General features: G+C 46.2%; 1 protein-coding gene across 4 annotated transcripts in view; it reads right to left on the reverse strand.

The window, feature by feature from the left end:
* Positions 1-18074, reverse strand: part of LIMK2 (LIM domain kinase 2) — a 53798-nt gene that overhangs the window by 21601 nt on the left and 14123 nt on the right. Inside the window, exons 1-2 of one of the 4 annotated variants that reach the window (XM_016198551.2) lie at positions 4519-4584; positions 2542-2748 (exon numbers count right to left, since the gene is read on the reverse strand). The exons of 2 other annotated variants lie outside the window; for them this stretch is intronic. Coding sequence is in view for 1 of the 2 variants with exons in the window: in XM_016198550.2 (XP_016054036.1) it covers positions 4519-4571 (53 nt within the window). In the remaining variant the exon portion in view is untranslated. Of the gene's footprint in view, positions 1-2541; positions 2749-4518; positions 4793-18074 lie in introns of those variants that run through there. One more of the 4 variants, XM_016198550.2, reaches the window with a different exon arrangement.

The raw sequence follows: 18074 nt of genomic DNA on the forward strand, positions 1-18074 counted from the left end.
AGGGAACACACCGGTTTAAAAAAAAGATAATCAGTTACGATTCTCACAAATAACTCTTAAGACCAGGGTCCATGTTCCTTCTTTAAGCCAGTTAGTTCATAACTGAGCCTGTTTCCTCATTTGTACACTGGTGATGATAAAATCTCATGGGGTTATGAGAATTAAATTATGTACAAATGCCTAACATGATCCTGGCCCAAAGCAGATGCCCAGTAAGTATTCATTTCCCTCCCTCCCTCCCTTTTTTTTTTTTTTTTGGTTAATCCTCACCCAAGGATATTTTTCCCATTGATTTTTAGAGAGAGTGGGAGGGAGAGATAGGGAGGAAGAGATGGGGAAGGAAAGAGAGAGAGAAACATCAATGTGAGAGAGACACGCCAATCAGCTGCTCCTCCCAACGCTCCCCCATCAGGGGATTGAACTCACAATCCAGGTATGTGCCCTTGACAGGGAATCAAACCCATGACTCTGTGGGGCACAGGGTGACACTAACCACTGGCGAGGGCCTTTTTTCCCCCGCAAATATATTTTTCTTGATTGAAGAGAAAGAGGAACCGGGAGAGAGAAAGAGAAACATCAATCAGCTACCTCCTGCACTCCCCCTACTGGGGATTGAGCCCCTGACCTGGATGGAACCTTTGTTTAACCAACTGAGTCTCAAGGGCCAGGGTCCCTCCCTCTCCTCTTTAATTTGAGAACACCAAGGGCGAAAGGAGACAGACTCCTTTTCCTCCCATGTCCAAGCAATATAGACCTGCTTCTTGGCCCAGAACCAGATTTCTGTGAGTAGAGAAGATCCTAAAATTAATTATTTATCTAACCAATTAGAAAAATCAATAGATTCTAATCAGTCCATATCAATTAGGAAATAGTTACTGTGCATCTTGGATGTGCAAAACCAATCAGGTACTATGCTGGGAAATGCCAAGTGAAATATGACAGACCCAGTCCTCATTCACATGAAGATTATTCAGGCCAAATGTTTACAGGTAAATTTTCAACCTTATGTGGTAATGGAACCAAACAGTCATTATTACAGTGTATTTTACACAGGTTAAAGAACAAGCTCTCCCATGTCCCAGTAAAGGCCTGGCTGATGCTCAGCCTCACAGTGTCATGACTGGGGATGGGATGCCAACTTGACTGCAGGGCCAAGGGGGGGGGGGCGGGGGATATAACAGGGGCCTAAAGACTGTTCTATCAGAGCCCTGTTTCCTACCACCAAAAATCCCATTATTACTCCTCCTTCCTGTAGACCCTGTAGATTGAGACAGGCTGTCAATTAAGCTGTAATAATTATGGAATATGTTGTTATCCTATTTTTAAAAAATTAAACACATAACAAGCCTCTGGTCAGCAAGAAATAAGTGTTACCAGAGTGCATTGATTCAGTTCCAACAAAAAGCCAGGAAGCCTGTAGTTTCAAGTAATTTGTGCAGTTGTACTGCAGTTAAGGGTAGAGTGTCTGTTATTTCGAAAAAATGGAAAAGAGCTTGTGTGTCTCCAAGAAGCCACATGAGTTGCGGAGTTGGAAACCATTTACCTGATCCAAGACCTTCATTCTTCAGATGAGGAGAAAAAGAATCCCAGAGGACCTAAGGCAGCTGCCAAAAGTTACTGTTAAGCTGGGCAGCGTTAAGAATAATTTTCCCTTTAAACATGGGTTGCTTTAGAATACAAAGATGCACTTGTTTTCTTCAGAAGACAATGCGTAAACCAACACATTAAATCAATGTTGAACATTAAGGGAAATTCTATTTAAAAAATCCTCTAGCCCAGCTGGTGTGGTTCAGGGGGTTAGAGCATTGTCCCATGCATCGGAAGGTCGCGAGCTCGATTCCTGATCAGGGCACGTACCTGGGTTGCAGGTTCAATCCCTGGCCTAGGTTGGGGTGCATGTGGGAGACTACCATTCAATGTTTCTTCCTCTCCCTCCCTCTATCCCTTCCGCTCTTTCTGAAATCAATGGGGGGAAAAATCCTTGGGTGAGGATTAAAAAAAATCCTCTAAAGATGTTAGAAAGAAGTCACTCCTTAATATACCTCTTTTGTAAATTCCAATTTGAGGTGTTTTTTTATTGGGAACACACTTGTAATTGCATCTCACCCCTGACATGAGTGGCACTGGCAGAGGAAGACAGTGCACTCTGCTGAGCGCCACCTGCCAGGGTGCAGAAATTACTTTCTTCATTCTCTGCTCCCTCTTCCCTCCCTTGAGGCTGTCACACCTCATCATATCCCCATGGAATCTGGTTTCATCACTTTCGTTGCAACCACAGCCTCAGAAGTCCTGTAGACTCTGTACTCCCCCAGAGGCCTGGGGTCAAGGACATAATTTGTTCCACAGAATCTGGCAAGCGTCATGATCAGGAGCCTACGAAGTCCAGCCCCTATGCTTTGCAGAGGAGAAAACTGGGGCCCAGGGAAGGGATAGGCACCTGGTTAGAGATCAGCCCTTGAGGACACCCTGTAATGAAGGAGGGGGTTGACTGTGGAAGCTTTCTAATCAGGCAGTGACAGTGGTGACTGATTAGATTGATACCTGGGAGAGCAGAGGGTCTGGGTGGTCCCTCCTGTGGGGCGCAGAGCCCAATGTGCTGGCTATCACTTCAGAAGTGGCTTCAGGAATGTAGCTTCCCATTTTGGGGAGGGGAGAGGGTCTCCAATGAGTCAATCATTCAGCACCCCCTACCCCCAGCTGGGCAAACAGAGCTTGGAGAGGTGGGGGTTGTCAGTTTCCTCAGACGGGCTAGAGCAGAACAAGACAAAGGACAGGAAGACCAGGGCAGCATCAGTAGCCTGGCCCTCAAAGGTCCAGGTTGAAAGTTCATTATCTGCTCTAGCTCCTGAGAATTTGGTCATGTCCCGTGCCCACCACCCCTCCACCCCCCATTAAAAAGGGCCCAGCAAGCATTCCTGGCTTCTAAGGGAACAACCCCCTCCCCCAAAGTGCCTTTCCAGGATTAAAAGGGATTAATGAGCTCCTGGTTTAAACTAGTGGCTACTTCAAACACTTGGCATCTCAATTCCATGTTTCCAACGTGGTAAAACCTGCCTCCTAAAATCAAGATCAATTTCCATCCTCTCTTAAGAAAAGAATCTCTGCCATTCCTTTGATATGCCAGGCAAACTCTGGGGGCTCTTTTTCTGCCATCTTGCTCTGCCATCCCTTTGATATGCCAGGCAAACTCTGGGGGCTCTTTTTCTGCCCTCTCTGCTGGGAGAGGAAAGCAAACCTAGAGCACCCCTGGGGGAAGTACAGCCTTCAGAAAGACATGAAAAACTCAAGAAGACAGAAAGGCTGAGCAGAGAGACTTCACATGCTAACTCTGTTGAAACTGATTGCTTCATCTGAAAAATGGGGCTACATAATGTCTTTAGGCTGTTGAGAGATCAAACAATATAGTGCCTAGCAAGATGCCTGGTAGTCAGCATTGAGGACCAGTTCCCTTTCCCTGCCCCCAAATCCAGAGGCCTCCCACTTTACCAGGGTCCAGCAATTCTGTAAAACTACATGGTGTTCTGCTTTTCTGCCCAGGGCCTGGCCACCTGACTAGTATCCCAGAAGCAAGGTCTGGGCATGGGGCTGGGTTGGGGAAGCCAGAAGGGAGAAGTCGACCAGGACCACTGGTGAGGGGGAGGCAGCCCTTGGAACAACAGGCTGCTCCCAAAGAATGAAAACAAGCCCCACCCCAGCCAGGAATGACTCCATTCAACGAGGGACCCCGAGGGCCACTAACCCCTTGGGGAGTTTCAGTTGGAGGTGGGGTGGGGCAGAGAGCAAAGAAAGGCAGGTAGTGAGAAAGTTTCTACACCTCCCTCTGAGAAGATCCACAGAAAGAGGGCTCCAGAGGTACTCAGACCTGAGGACCTGGCATGCATGGGGGCTGCCCTTGCATCTGGGGAACATTCCAAAGCCAATTGTCCCAGTCTCAGAAGAACTTGCCCAGGCCTTTCCTTAGCAACTGTATTCACCTGGGAGCTCAGAAGCCCTTAAAGGCCAGAGGCAAATGTGCTTGCCATTAAGAATGCCTACTGTATACCAGGCTGCCCACACCCAGATCCTGTCAGCTCCCATGGTGTTTGGCAAAACCTGTCCATCCTGCTTGTTGGGACAAATTCCTGGGCAGGCAGCACAGCCTGCAGGTAAGATATGTGAGAGCTAAAAGAACAGCACACTATTTGTGCTCTTCCCCCGGAAGGAGTAACATCAAGAGCAGGCAGGTCAGCAGCATCTTTTGGAGGCTCTTCCAGGTGTGTCTGGAAAGGAAGGAGAGCCCAAGTTCCCCAGGAGCTTCTTTCTGGGCAGATCCCTCACCTCACCATTCCCAGAACATGGTGGGGAGCCTTCACCAGGCCGGTTCTGCTTGGGAACAGATTCTACTTGTTTCTGTCTGACAGAACCGATGGTAAGAGAACAAGCGAAATCTGAGAAGCAGATTCAGGGAGGACTCTGCCCTCCCTTTAGGACCAGGGGCCAGAAAAGGAGATGGGGAGGGGGACTCAGAGCCCAACTCACCGAAAGGGGTCTCTGGAGGTGAAGTAAGCCGGGATGGACAAGTAACTCCCCATCTTCTTCCCACACCAGATAAACAAGCTCAGCTGCAAACCCGTCTGGGAGTGCCTTGGGCTGGCTGCAGACGGCCACCATGACAGGCCCAGGGCTCCCGGCACCTCTGGCTGCAGGCCGGCTGCCCAGAGCTCACCTCTCCCTCCGGAACAGCTGAAGAGGCATGAGGACTCCGGGCCACTTGCCTCCTGACAGATTCCCAAAGGGACTCATGGCTGGAATGGTTCCTCCCCAGTTCTCAGAAGCTCAGGCGGCCCTCGGGACTCCAGGAGAACCACCTCTCTGCGGAGGCTACACACACACAGGCATTCTTGGGCAGGGGCCGGTGACTAGCTAAGAAAGAAGCGCTGCTGTCAAGTTAGCCTTCCCCCTTCAGCCCCACCCCTGATGAGGGAGGGAGGGAGGAAGAGGAGGGGCTCCTCGCGGAACCGAGGTGTGTGGTTGGAGCAGCTATTAGGAAACAGACCTTGCAGGCAAGGGGTGGAGCTGGGCTAAAGAGAGGCTGTAGGCAAGCGACGCCGCAGACAATAACCAGGGCTGGCTGAGCGTCCATCCCTGAGCTCAGGAAAGGGCAGGACAGGAGAGAGGGTGAGCACATTAGCTCCCAAGTTTCCCCAGCCTGAGAAGCTGCTCAAATGATGGTAACGCTGCTTGGAGGTGAAGAAAAGGCCCAGGATACTAGTTCCAGGCCAAGCCACGCCCCCCGAAAGGGGGGGCTCTCTGGCAGGAGAGACTTGTCCAGAGAGCTGCCCTCTGGGTTCTGGCATGGACTTGGTCCTGGCGCTACGTTCCCCATTCATCCCTTCCCACTGCATGGCCTGGGGACAACTCCAAGAGCTGGCCAATGGAGGCTGCCACTCCTTTTCTGGGAAGATCTGTGCTGAGGACTAGGAAACAAGGCCCAGAGTGTTAACTGACACTTGATGTTTCTCCATGTGGCAAGTACTTTATAAGCACTCTCTTATTTCTCTGAGATGGTAATTATCTTCACTTTATAAATAGGGAAAGTGAGGTACAGAGAGATTAGGGAATTTACTTAAGGCCAAAAAACTAGTCAGTGGTAGGGCTAGGATTTAAATGTAGGCCCATGTGACTCCAGAGCCAGAGCCCTCATCCCCTGAGCTTCATTCTACCTCCTCAAAGGAAAACATCTCCCTCAAAGCCCTTCTGCAAGTAGGAGAGAGCACAGGGACTGGAGCCCAAGTCATCTGTCCCTTCTCTTTCATTCATTTGTTCATTCCCAGAATGCCATCCATCGGCCTTGATGGGCAGTGGTACTTCTTTTACTGTGTCCATGGTAACCAGACCTCTCAAACTGAAAAAATTGGGCATGATGGAGGACAAGACCCAGGTGCCTGTGGGGATCGTGGGCCTAGGTATCTGGAGTGGAGGCCTTCCTGAAGAACCCCAGCTACAGGGACGCCCAAACCAGAGCCACTGGAAAAGCCCTTTATAAACCCCCTGCCTATAGGACTTATTGAGGGGAAAAGCAAGGCTGATGGAGAAGACTAGGGCATGTCCAGACCTCACGGTGGAATCTGAGGGAGTGACACCAGCTTTCTGCCACCAGGCACAGACTCCTCCTCACTGAAGTCACCCTGTCACCATGACAGGAAAGTCTGTGGCAAAGGTGGCAACTGGGTTACAAAGGAGCCTTTTTCCATTCCTCTACTAACTGTGCACAGGGATAACAATGAATGTGTTTGCACCCTGTTATAAGCTACCATTTATCGAGCACTTAATGTGTTCTAGGCCCTGTGTTATATTCTCTGCATCTATTTTAAAATATCTTATTGTAAATATATATATAAGTATATATAAATATATATACATATATATGTAAAACATTAACTTTGACATTATAACCACTTAATGTACAATTTAGTGGCATTAGTTACAGTCACAATATTGTGCGACCATCACCACTAGTTCCAAACCATCTTCATTACAATAATCTATTATATTTTGAAATGCATCTGTCCTTTGACCCACCTGGACAACTCCTCTACCCTACCCCAGCCCCACCCCTTGTCTATTGGTTCTCTTGTTTGGCACAGTTCTTTTCGTCTGAACTCTAATCCATGTAGTCAATTCATAGCCAATTGAGGCCAGTGGCTTCAGAGTTCACAGTCTTCCTGTAGTCTGGCCTATGTTGGTCCTGCAGTGCCCTGGGGGTTACCCTCGGTGCAATTTTGGCCCTGAATCCCATGGTTGAGCTCCATGGTTGCAGGCGCAGGGCTTTGTCTGAGGAGTGGGAAGGTGGGTGGCTGGCACAGCCAGAGGGCTTACAAGTAGGGCATAGTCCCAAGAGGGAGAAAATCTTAAGCAGAGGGAGAAAAACATGCCTAGCAGCAACTATGAAGGGACTTGAACCCTCAATCTTCTGATTCGGAATCAGACACCTTAACTATTAGGCCCCAAGGCCCCTCGACAGACAATTGCACAAGACTGTCCAGGACGACATCTGTTATCCATCATACTCAAATTGCCAATATATGGGGTAGATGTTATCATCCCTATTCATCGGATGAGGAATCTGGGGTTCTGAAGGGTTATGTCACTAGCCTGACATAAGTGGTGAAGCTGGGCTTCAAATCAGTAAGTGTGATTCTAGAGCAGGAGTCAGAACACTTTTTTTTTTTTAAATCCTCACCCTAGGGTATTTTTTCCATTGTTTTTCAGAGAGAGTGGGAGGGGGAGAAAGAGAGAGAGAAGGAGAGAGAGAGAAACATCGATACGAGAGAGACACATCGATTGATTGCCTCCTGCACTCACCCTGACCTGGGTTAGGAATGGAGCCTGCAACCGAGGTACATACCCTTGGCTGGAATCCAACCCGGGACCCTTCAGTCCTCAGGTCGATACTCTAACCACTGAGCCAAACCGACTAGGGCAGGACACTTCTTCTGGAACAGGCCAGAGAGCAAATACTTTAGGCTTTGCAGGTCTACACAAATACAGACTCTGTCACAGCTACTCAACTCTGTCACTGCAGCACAAAAGTGGCTATATAGAAACGTAAACAAATGGAAATGGCTGTGTTCCAACAGAACTTTATTCATGGACACTGAAATTTGAATTTCATGTGCTACAAAATATTCTTTTGCATCCCCAACCATTTAAAAATGTGAAAATCACAGGACATACAAAACAGGCAGTGGGGCTACAATTTGCCAATCTCTGCTCTAGAGCCAATGCACTCAACCACTCTGTTTACTGTCTCTAATAGTGAAGACCTGCTTTTGGCATTTGTGCCAAACTCAGCCACATCTATCTACTGTCACATAGAATCACACTCCAGCCCTGGAGACAGCAGGAAGTGAGCACTGGATAAGTGCTTACTCTGCACCAAGCATGTTCGCAATACTTACATATATGAATTTTAACCCACACTAGTCAGTAGTGTTGGGTCTTAGGAAGGAACAGAAGCACAGAGAGTTTAAATTGCTTGCCTGAAGTCACTCAGTTGTGTAAGTCACCAAGAGGTGAAGCCAGGATTTGAACCCAGGCTGTCTATATTGAACTCTACCATTGCTATGCTGGAGCCCAGCTTGGGCCCACAGCCAGACTGTCTGGGTTTGAATACGACAACACACTGCACGTAAGCCCTTGGCACACAGTCTGGAACACATTAAGGGTTGATAAATGTTAGCTGCTAATATCATTAAGACTATTGTTACTACCACTTTGGGCTAGCTATGTGGCCTTCAGCAAGTCATTGCCTCTGTCTGGGCCTTGGCTAGGTTTCTAAATAGCTTCCAGCTTCAACATTTTCCAGCCCTCTGAGGTTACAGGGGGCTCCCTGTTTTCCTTGCGTCTCAAGTTGAGTTTAAACTTCTTGAGCTGGCCCTGAGGGGTTCAAGATGCTGGCCTGGGGGCCACACAGGAGAAGAGGTGGAGCAGCATAGAAGGGGGAAACAATGCACAGGACACTGAAAGGGCTGCCCAACTGGAAAGAGTTCTCCCAGCCACAGAGCTAACTATTTCTCACCAAAAATCTATTATGTTCCCCTGTAATTCTATCAGGCAAGAAGGGGGGGGCCAAATTAAGTCTGGAACTAGCAAATTACCTTCTAATTGCACCCTCTGATTTCCATCTGATGAACAGAATGCAGATGGAAGAAAATGCAAGCCACAAAGAGACTGGGGCCAGGGAGCCTATGAGCATAACTCCTCTTGACATTTCACACAGCTCTGCTGTTCCAGCAGTGGCGGGGCAAAGTGAGTCGGTGTCTAGGAATGTGAGCAGGAGGCTACAGGCATTCTCTGTTCCCCCACTCCCCTTACAAAGGACTCGGTGGGTGGGTGGGTGGGTGTGTGGGGAACTAGTAAGAGAACTTTTCAATGCCATAAAAACTGCCTTCCCCTAAAGAGGGGTAGCCGGCTCTCCATGTTCTGAACTGAAGCGGAAGCCCCTCCTAAGTGAAATCCATTTGACTCCCATAAATCCAGACTTCAGGAGGAACCACTGAAGGATGGGTCATCAGATGTGATAAGCTGCTGGCCACTCAGACCCAAGTGTGTTGTGGTTCCTCAGGGCCAACTTCAGAGGGCCCAAGCCACCCTGAACTGGGAGGTGAAAGGTCACACTGGAGGATATATTTCCCCCTCTTGCCCTTGGATACTGGTCCTGCATGGAAAGCTGCTCTTCTAGGTCCCCAGAACAGCTGGCAGAGGATTCAGCAGCTATAGCTGCTGGAGGCATCTGCAGGGATTCTTGGACTGACAGTTAAGGACAGGATAAGATGGCAGGAAAGGTGTTAATCTCCTGCACATTTCACAAGTTGGAAACCTGTTGGGGAGCAAAGCAAACTAGATGCAGGGCTTGAAGGCGTCTATGAAAGGCTGGAGACAACAGCCTTCAAGGCCAACAGCCCAGAATGAGCGCTCTGGGAAGGAGTGGTGAATGAATAAATAACCCCAACCTCTCCTCTGAAGAAGGCTCTGGTCAGGTAAGGTGAAACCCAGGGAACTGTGTTCATGTGGGGCCCTCTATTGGCGAGAGTACTCGCACCATTTTTCCTGCCTCTGCTCCTCCTCTCTTCGAACTCACTTTCCACACTATAGTAGCAGTCGTCTTTGTAAAATGTGAGTCCCAACAATTGCACTGCTAAAAATCTTGCCTAGAGAAATATTCCTACAGATGTGCCAAGACATGTGTCCAGCACAGTTTAACACCAAAAGATTAGGAACAATCCACATAGGTGTGGGCTAAATACAATAGCGTATCTATATAACAGCATACTTTGAAGCTGTGAAAAATAATGAGGTAGATCCTAGGTACTGAAGCAGAAATTGTCCCAGATAAAGTGTCATATGAAAAATCCAAGTGTCATAAAGAGTCTACAGTATAGTCCCATTGTTTAAAAAGTCTATGTACATAATCCTTAGAGGCTTCCTGGAAGATTCCACCACATGGTTATCAGTTTCTCTTTAGAGTAGTGAGACAAGAAGCAGGGATGAAATAGTTTTCATTTTCTACTATTTTGATATTGTTTACATTTTTCTTACATTTAAGTGCTGCTTCAAAAATTTAAAAAAAAAAAAAAATGTTTTTATTCATTTCAGCGAGAGGAAGGGAGAGGGAGAGAGAGAAACATCAATGTTGAGAGTCATTGATCAGCTGCCTCCTGCATACCCCACCACTGGGTAGGGATCAAGCCGGCAACCTGGGCATGTGCCCTGATGGGGAATCGAACAGTGACCTCCTGGTTCATAGGTTGATGCTCAACCACCAAGCTATGTTGGCTGAGCAAGTGCTGCTTTTCAAAATGATAAATGGACAAAAACAAAAAGAAGTCCCACGATTTAAAACAAATACCTCCTCACACTTTTTTCCTAGAGCTCTTGTCCAAAGACAAAACCTGCTTAGGTGCACTACACTCAGGACCCCTGAGGCTCTCTTCGGTCCTTCCCCACCAGGGTCACCACTCTAGCTACCTCTTGTCCTGCTCCACTTCCTGACCTGTCCACATAAGGCTTCTCTCCCAGCAGCACCCTAAACCTTTGCTCTCTTAGCTCCTTTGGTAGCCTCCTGTGTCTCCAGCTGGTGGCTGTCTCCTCCTTTTTCTAGGCCCAACTCCAGCAGAGCACAAAATTTCCTCTGGGAAGGGTTCCCTTGACATGTCCCCAAGCACATCAGACACAGGAATGGCTGAGACTATATGTGTCTACCAGCAGATAAAACTATGTGAGTCCCATGTCTGGAGTCCACAGATGCCTAGTAAATAAACATATAATTCAGGACCCCCATTATGAGCAACTACAGTACTAGAACAGTAAGGGTAACTAATATTTATAAAGCATTTTCAGTTTACAAAGGGCTTTTACACTCATCATCTAGTTTAGTACTTGCAATGACCTATTGAGGAATACCTATAGCACAGGAAGGGCAAGAAAAGCCCAGAGATGTTAGGTAATTCATCCAAGGTTACTCCTGGGAAGTACAGAACTGCAATTAAAAGCTGGGTTTGCTGACCTCAAATCCCATGCCCTTTCCTCAATAGGAGCTCTAGCAAGGCATTCAGGAATCCTGTCTCTCCAATACAGGGCTGCAAACTGCTGGGTAGGTTGAACTCCTACATCTGATTTTTCTAGATTTTCTGCCCACATTCTTACCGTCAGGATATCATGAAAGATTTTTATCAAATGCCTTGTGGAACTTGAGAGGGTCTCATGACCAACAACCAAGTAAAATCATGACGTCAAATCTAATTGGTCATGACTAATTCACTGCTGCTGCATCCTAGTGATGAGCTCCTTTTCTAAGTACTCACTGTCCACCTATTCCATCATCTGCAAAATTCCACAGAATTCCATCAGAATTCTGTAAAGGAGTCACATCAAAAGGATTATGATTTTACTTTTTCCAGGATCTCTTTTTCCTCCTTTTTGAAAACTGGTACAGTTAGCCATCTCCATTTCCAAAAGTGGGGAATGTCTGGCCTGAGAACCCGTACATGGCCCGTGGAAACATTTAGTCTGGCCCTGCCAACCTCAGGCAGGACTCGAAATTCAATAAATCCAGGAGCTTTTTTCATAGCTAATTTTTTTTTAATCATCACCCAAAGATATTTTCTCCATTGCTTTTCAGAGAGAGTGGAAAGGAGAGAGAGAGAGAGAGACATATCAATTGGTTGGCCCCCGCACGCGCCCAACCAGGGCCCGGGATCGAGCTTGCAACCAAGATATATGCCCTTGGCCAGAATCGAACCTGGGACCCTTCAGTCCACAGGCCAGCACTCTAACCACTTAGCCAAACTGGCTAGGGCCATACCTAATTTTTAAGTTGATAATTTTGTATGGCCCACAAAAGTTCCCCACTCTTGAATTAGTGAAATAAAAACAGAGACTAATCAATCCTCAGCACCTGGTATATAGTAGGTATAGAACAAATACTCATACTTGAGGTATTATCTCCATTCTCTATGGTTCCTCAACAGTTACTAACAGTGGTTCCGTTACTGGGCTAATAAGTTGTATTCTGTTTTTTTTCAGTATATTGGGAAACAATTTTTCCAATCTGAAAATCTAAACACATTTCATATGGCTGGGTACCCTCATATATCCTCGCTTCCCATCTTCCCTTCCTAATGTCAATTTCATGAGCTGTAGAACAAGGGATTGGACTAAATCTCTAAGGTTCTATCCAGATTTCCATGATACTTGATTAAGATGAATGCCAAGGATTATCTTTTGCCTGGTGTTTGTTAACATGATACAGCGCTGCAGCAGTCAAGGACCCTTAGCTCCCACTCTGGTAAACACTGACAGTTCCATGAGCAAAGCACTGAGGCGGGCTTGCTCACATATGCTTTCATTTTCATTCTCATAATTCTTGAGGTTGGGGTTGTCATCTCCTTTTTATGTATGAGGAATTGAGGTTCACACAGAAGGTTGTTGTCCAAAGTCACAGGTCAAAATATTGGTAGAGCTGGGATTTTACCCAAGTCTTTGGATTCCAGGTCCAAGATACTAAACTTGCCTCAAATAACTATTTTACACTTGCTATCTGATTTACATTGGTAATTCTGAAAGTGAGACCCAAAGAATAGTAGCATTGGACTCCCCTGGGCAGTTTGTTAAAAATGATTTCTAGTCCAACTATCTGCATTTTAAACAAGCCCCAGAGTTTCTAATGCACACTGAAGATGGAAACCACTGCTTTACTCCTTCCCTTAGTGCTTTTCCACTTGATTGCATTCTACTCTCACCTAACCCTGAGAGGCAGGCAGGACAGATCACTATTATCCCCTTGCTACAAATGAGGAAATGATTGCAAGATAGGTTGTTCATCTTATTCTGGATACAGCTTAATAAATGTCTGGTGGGTGGCCTCTCACCTTTCTAGTGCTGGTCTTACTCATTTGTAATCCCCATAGTAGCTGCCTCTGTCTTTTCCTCAATGACACTGTAGTGGTGCTCAGGGAAAGGTGGGAAAAGGTAACTCCAGAATACAGGATCATTTCATGAAAAGGCCACCTTTGGAACTGAAACAAGTTTAAAAAACAAAACACAAGGGCTGACATTAGCCAACTTCAGAAACAGCTGGTGCTGCTATAAGAGTCAGTGAGTTCTACTGATGGGAGTGGAGCAGAACACCCTTTGATCTAACCAGGATCACTACAGGGCAGCCTGAGAAAGGCATGGCCAAAAAACAAACGACACAGACGAAAACTGCCCTAATTCAAATCTGCTTGAGGTACTGGGAGGTTATTTTCAATAATAGTGAGGAGAATGGAGAAAGAGAATTTATTAGTATCCCTCTAACACTGCCCAGGGGAGGAGGGATTCTAGTCCTTGGAGGAAATATGCAAGGAAAATTAGCAGCCACCTGAGGCCGTGCAGAAAGCCCTAGCTTTGATGATTTTAGACTCTGGAATGACATTTACAGACAGAGGTCTTATTCCATGCTCCCACTTCAAAAGAACAGCTCTTGCCTGACCGGTGTGGCTCAGGGCACATATCTGGGTTGTGGGCTCAATCCCCAGTGGTTTCTTTTTTAAAAAGAAAAGCTCTCGCCCAAGAGAATACTCCAGAGCAAAGGGACAGTGATGATGCCCACTGGAAGGACTTGATCCATAGATCCAAAGAGAAAGGTGGTCATTTGACAAAAACATCATTCGTTCAACAAACAGAGTACCCACTGCATTCTAGGTACTCTGCTAAGCTCTGGGATACAAAGAAGAATTAGATATGGCTCCAGACTTAAAGAATGCCATACTCTGAGAGTGACAGGGCTATAACTAAGGTATGAGGAAAACAACAAAGACAAAGGCTTCCTTGATTGGTTGGAGAGGGGTGAGGGTGGATTTGGGGAGGCTCCTCCACAGAGGAGGGGATGTACCAGTTGAATGTAAATAGGTTGATCACCAGGCAGACAAGAGCATTTCAACCTGAAGGCACAACATATGCAAATGCAATGAGGCATAACAAGTATGGCCTGTAAGCTTCAGTGCAGGACACATGTGAGGAATAATCAGAGAGGAGGCTGGAATGGTGGAAGAGAGCAGGGGCAGAGCACCAAGGGCAAGATCTGACAGGTGAAAGAGTTGCCCATAGGCAGTGAGAAGTTATCAGAGGTATTCATGCAAGTAGAGGTTCCCAGTGAACAGGATGCAAAGCCTGAAATACCAGAGAGAGCACTGGTCTTTAGTTGCTAGTTTGACTCTCTCAAATCTACAGTTGGCTGAGTGTATGTCCATATGACATCTGCTGGCCAACAAGTGTCACTAACAGCAGACCATGGCTTCATCCTCAGGCCACATCTCTACTAAGTTGATCATTTTAACAGCTGCGATTTTTCTGTATGGGCTATAAGCTCATAGGAATGGAATCATAATTCCTTGTAGATAATCATCCACTGTTGCTCTGTGATACTAATATTAGAAAATTGAACATCCAACCAACATTCAGGGTCAAATACAGTGTTTACATAGATGTTCTTCTCCTGACTGTACTGGGGGAAAATGCTTTGGACACCTTAACAAATCTCCAGGGAATGCCAGGAGAAGAGTCTGGGCCTGGCAAAGAAGACCTGAGAATGCAACAGCAAACTTGCTGTGTGATCTGAGGCAAACCATTAAACCTTGTCTAGGCTTCAGTTTCTTCCTCTGTAAAAGGAAGGAGGTTAGGTGTGAAAAAAATTCCATACCAGTAGGCAAATGCTGAAGGCAGCCATTAGGAAGGGGTTGTAGTCAGAGAAAGGTTGACTGGCTGACCACCCAGAGAGGTTAGTGTTATCTTGGAAAAATGATCCTAATCCAGGACTCATCTGTGGCCTTATAGGTCCAGAAACAGGACTTCATAGTACCCAGAGTGGTGCAGGAATTGTAGGGTGGTTCTATGTAACCATTTATCAATCCCACTGTCCACTTATGAATTGACACTTGATATCAGAACAATATCTTATACAGGTACTACCTCCAGACCCTTCCTGTTATCAAGAGTTCCAGGAAGCTGAACTAAGCATGAAAAGGTCACTCTGTAAGCATGGACTTAAAGGGAAATGAGAAGCCAGGGAGAGAAATTTCATTCTGGCAGGAGTAAGATGGGCAAACCAGCCCTGCTTACAACAAAGAACCCCCTTTTGGTGATCTAATCCAGATTCAGTATCTGGCCACACTAGTAGTTCTGCCTCATTGGCTTTTCATTTTCTGTTTCACTGCCGGCCACTCGTTATTTTACTGGTTTTTAAAATTAAAGTTTAATTGAAAAATAATCATTACTTCTTCAGATGTGTAACAATCACCAATTCACATATTCAGCCCTGGTAGCCATTTGGTTCCGCTAGTAACACATGGCTGACACTCATGAGTTCTCACTCTGTACTGAGGCCCTGTTCCCACCCAGTACTACACATGACTTCACTCATTTACCCCTCATAATAACACTAGGAGCTAGGTAGTAGGTATCTTCATTACATAGATGAGAAAATGAAGCACAGAAAGGGTAACTTGCCCAAGATGCATAGCTAATAAATGGCAGAGCCAGGATTTGAACCAAAAGAGAGTCTGTGCTCTTAACTACCACAATTACTGTTCTCCTAACAAGTATATCTAACTAGTTTAGTCTCAGAGGACAAACTTCCATTTCCAAGTTCTTGGGGACTCACCAACCTATCTACCCCCTCCCCACCATAAATCACCCATAGGTAAAAGATACTATGTAAGTATTCCATTTCTTCCACTCTATACTTAATGGACATCTTTAGCTAATACCATCCTTCAGAGATTTCTAAAATTTGAAAAACAAAAAAGTAAAAACACTCACGATTAGCATTGAGATTTGTCACATTTCAGAGCAATTCGTAATTAGTTTGGGCTAGAGTAGTTGAACTCATTCTTCCTTCTACTGCCTGTCTCTCCAGGGTTTGTTCTTGTCTGGATTGTACCTACAGTACAGTACAGAGAAGCGCAGTTTAAGACCTGCTGCTGGATAGGAGGACTCCTGGGTCAGCCTTTCTGACTTCTTTGGGGACAGAAGACAAATCTTTAACTTCTCACCTCCACACTTGAAGGCAATTTTCCGAAACAACCCAATGTCCGGAACCGATTCCTCCCTGCCATTTACAGTAATTGCACCATGGTGGCTGCTAAAGAAAGGATGTGGGGAAGGGGAAGGGCAGGGAAAGGCCTCACTTACATCATACCTCTTGGCCATCCTGGCAATTCATCCCCTGTCCGACAGCTAGCCTTAATGACCTGCTGGCTAGCTGTTTCCTTAGAGATAAAATAGACAAATGAGCAAATCAGAATCGAAGGCATGAATCAATAAATGCAGCAGCAACATCAACAGTACAACAGCAGATGGCAGGGTTGCTCCATTGACTCCCAATCCAGGAGCTGGACATCCAGGAGAAATTTAACAGCACTTTTATTGACACTTGAGACTTCATGAACCAATACCCTTCAATGTTATCTGACACCCAGTATGTGGCAGGTAGAGTGAGTGTTTTTACCCTGAAGTTACAGAAGAGGAAACTGAACCTCAGAGAAGTTAAATGACATACCCATATTCAAGAATGCAAAGAGATTCTTCTAAGCAAGGAGTCAGAATGCCTGGGTTCAAATCCCAGCTATGCTACTTACTAGCTCTGTGACTGTGAGCAAGTAACCTCCATTTCCCCATTTATAAAATAGGTTAACACCAGTTCTACACTTATTAGATTGCTGTAAGAATTAAATGAGATACTGCATGTGAAATGCTTAGGACAGTGTCTAGCACAGAGAAAACACTCAATAAATGAAACTTATTACTGTAATTATAATTCTACTGTGCTTGTTTAGATGGGGGTGTGGGTGAGAAAATGAGCATGATTTTCAGCATCACAAAAAACACTCTGTCATCAGCCAGCCAGCCTATTACACCACAGCCTCTGGTTGCTGCATGTTCAATTTCTTCACAGGACTTTCCTGGAGTCACAAATTTAGCGGAAATGGTTGGAGTTTAATGAAGTGATAACAGCTTTCTATCTGCATTACCCCTTTTCTAGAGCACAGGCATAAGAAACACTTTTCAAAAGAGAAAGCTCAAACAGTCTGTGTTCGTGATCCTGAGAAAGGAGGCCATGAACAATTCCCAGGAGCCTTAAGAATGGTGGCTTTTTCCCTCTGATAATGCTGTTAGGAACCAGGTCAAGTAACAAAGTCCCAGGTAGGGGTCATAAAGACTAATAGAGGCAGCCTTTCCTTCCTCCCACGACCCCTCCTCCTGAGCCAAACACCTCTGATGAGGGTAAAAGAACAATAGTCAGAAAACCTGTCAAGGTTCCTTGGTTTGCAAATATGCCAAGGTGCCAGGTCACCTTTCATAGCTTCACACTTTAACTTCAGCTACAAAACAACATTCAGTCCAGCTACTTTCCTAGCCTCCTCCCATGAGAGGGAGCTAGTTCCAGAGAGCTTCAGAGAGAATGGCCCCAGCTCTAGAACCAATGGCACAGCTCAAGGAAAGGGAAGACCAGAGGTTTTAAAATCTAAACAGGCCTGTTGTGGAGGAGAGGAAGCAAGAGGGCTGGTCAGCCAGGTGTCCAGAGATCAGAAGGATCCTGGCCAGGCGCCCAACTGCACCAGCACAATTATAGACTGGGCTATTTCCAGGAGATTTGTCAGCTGGCCTCCACTGTACAGTCCAGGGTTGCAGCCTTAAGAGGCTTCCTATTGTCCTAGGGACCTGACAAACTGGTGGAAGGATGTGAGGGGCAGGATTAAGGATGTGGCTGCAGATGTGGGGGGAGAGTAGTATAAAGAGAAGGTGAAGGGAGGAGTTTGGGCCAAACCCCAGCAGTTTCTCCATTCAATATCCAGCCCCACCCTGTGATTAGGAAAACAAAGGTGTGGGGGTAGGGAAGAAAAGTCATTTCCTTTATTGTAACTATGGCCCAGCTGGGTAAGAGCAAGGCTGAAAGGGAGTCATGAAGAATGAACTTCTTGAGAGAATGAAAGGAGGGTGCATCCAGACACTCTGAATTCATCAGAGATCACAGGTGAACTGGGGTGGAAGAG

Source organism: Miniopterus natalensis, chromosome 20, assembly GCF_054644295.1.
Source record: "Miniopterus natalensis isolate mMinNat1 chromosome 20, mMinNat1.hap1, whole genome shotgun sequence".
Classification (NCBI taxonomy): Eukaryota; Metazoa; Chordata; class Mammalia; order Chiroptera; family Miniopteridae; genus Miniopterus; species Miniopterus natalensis.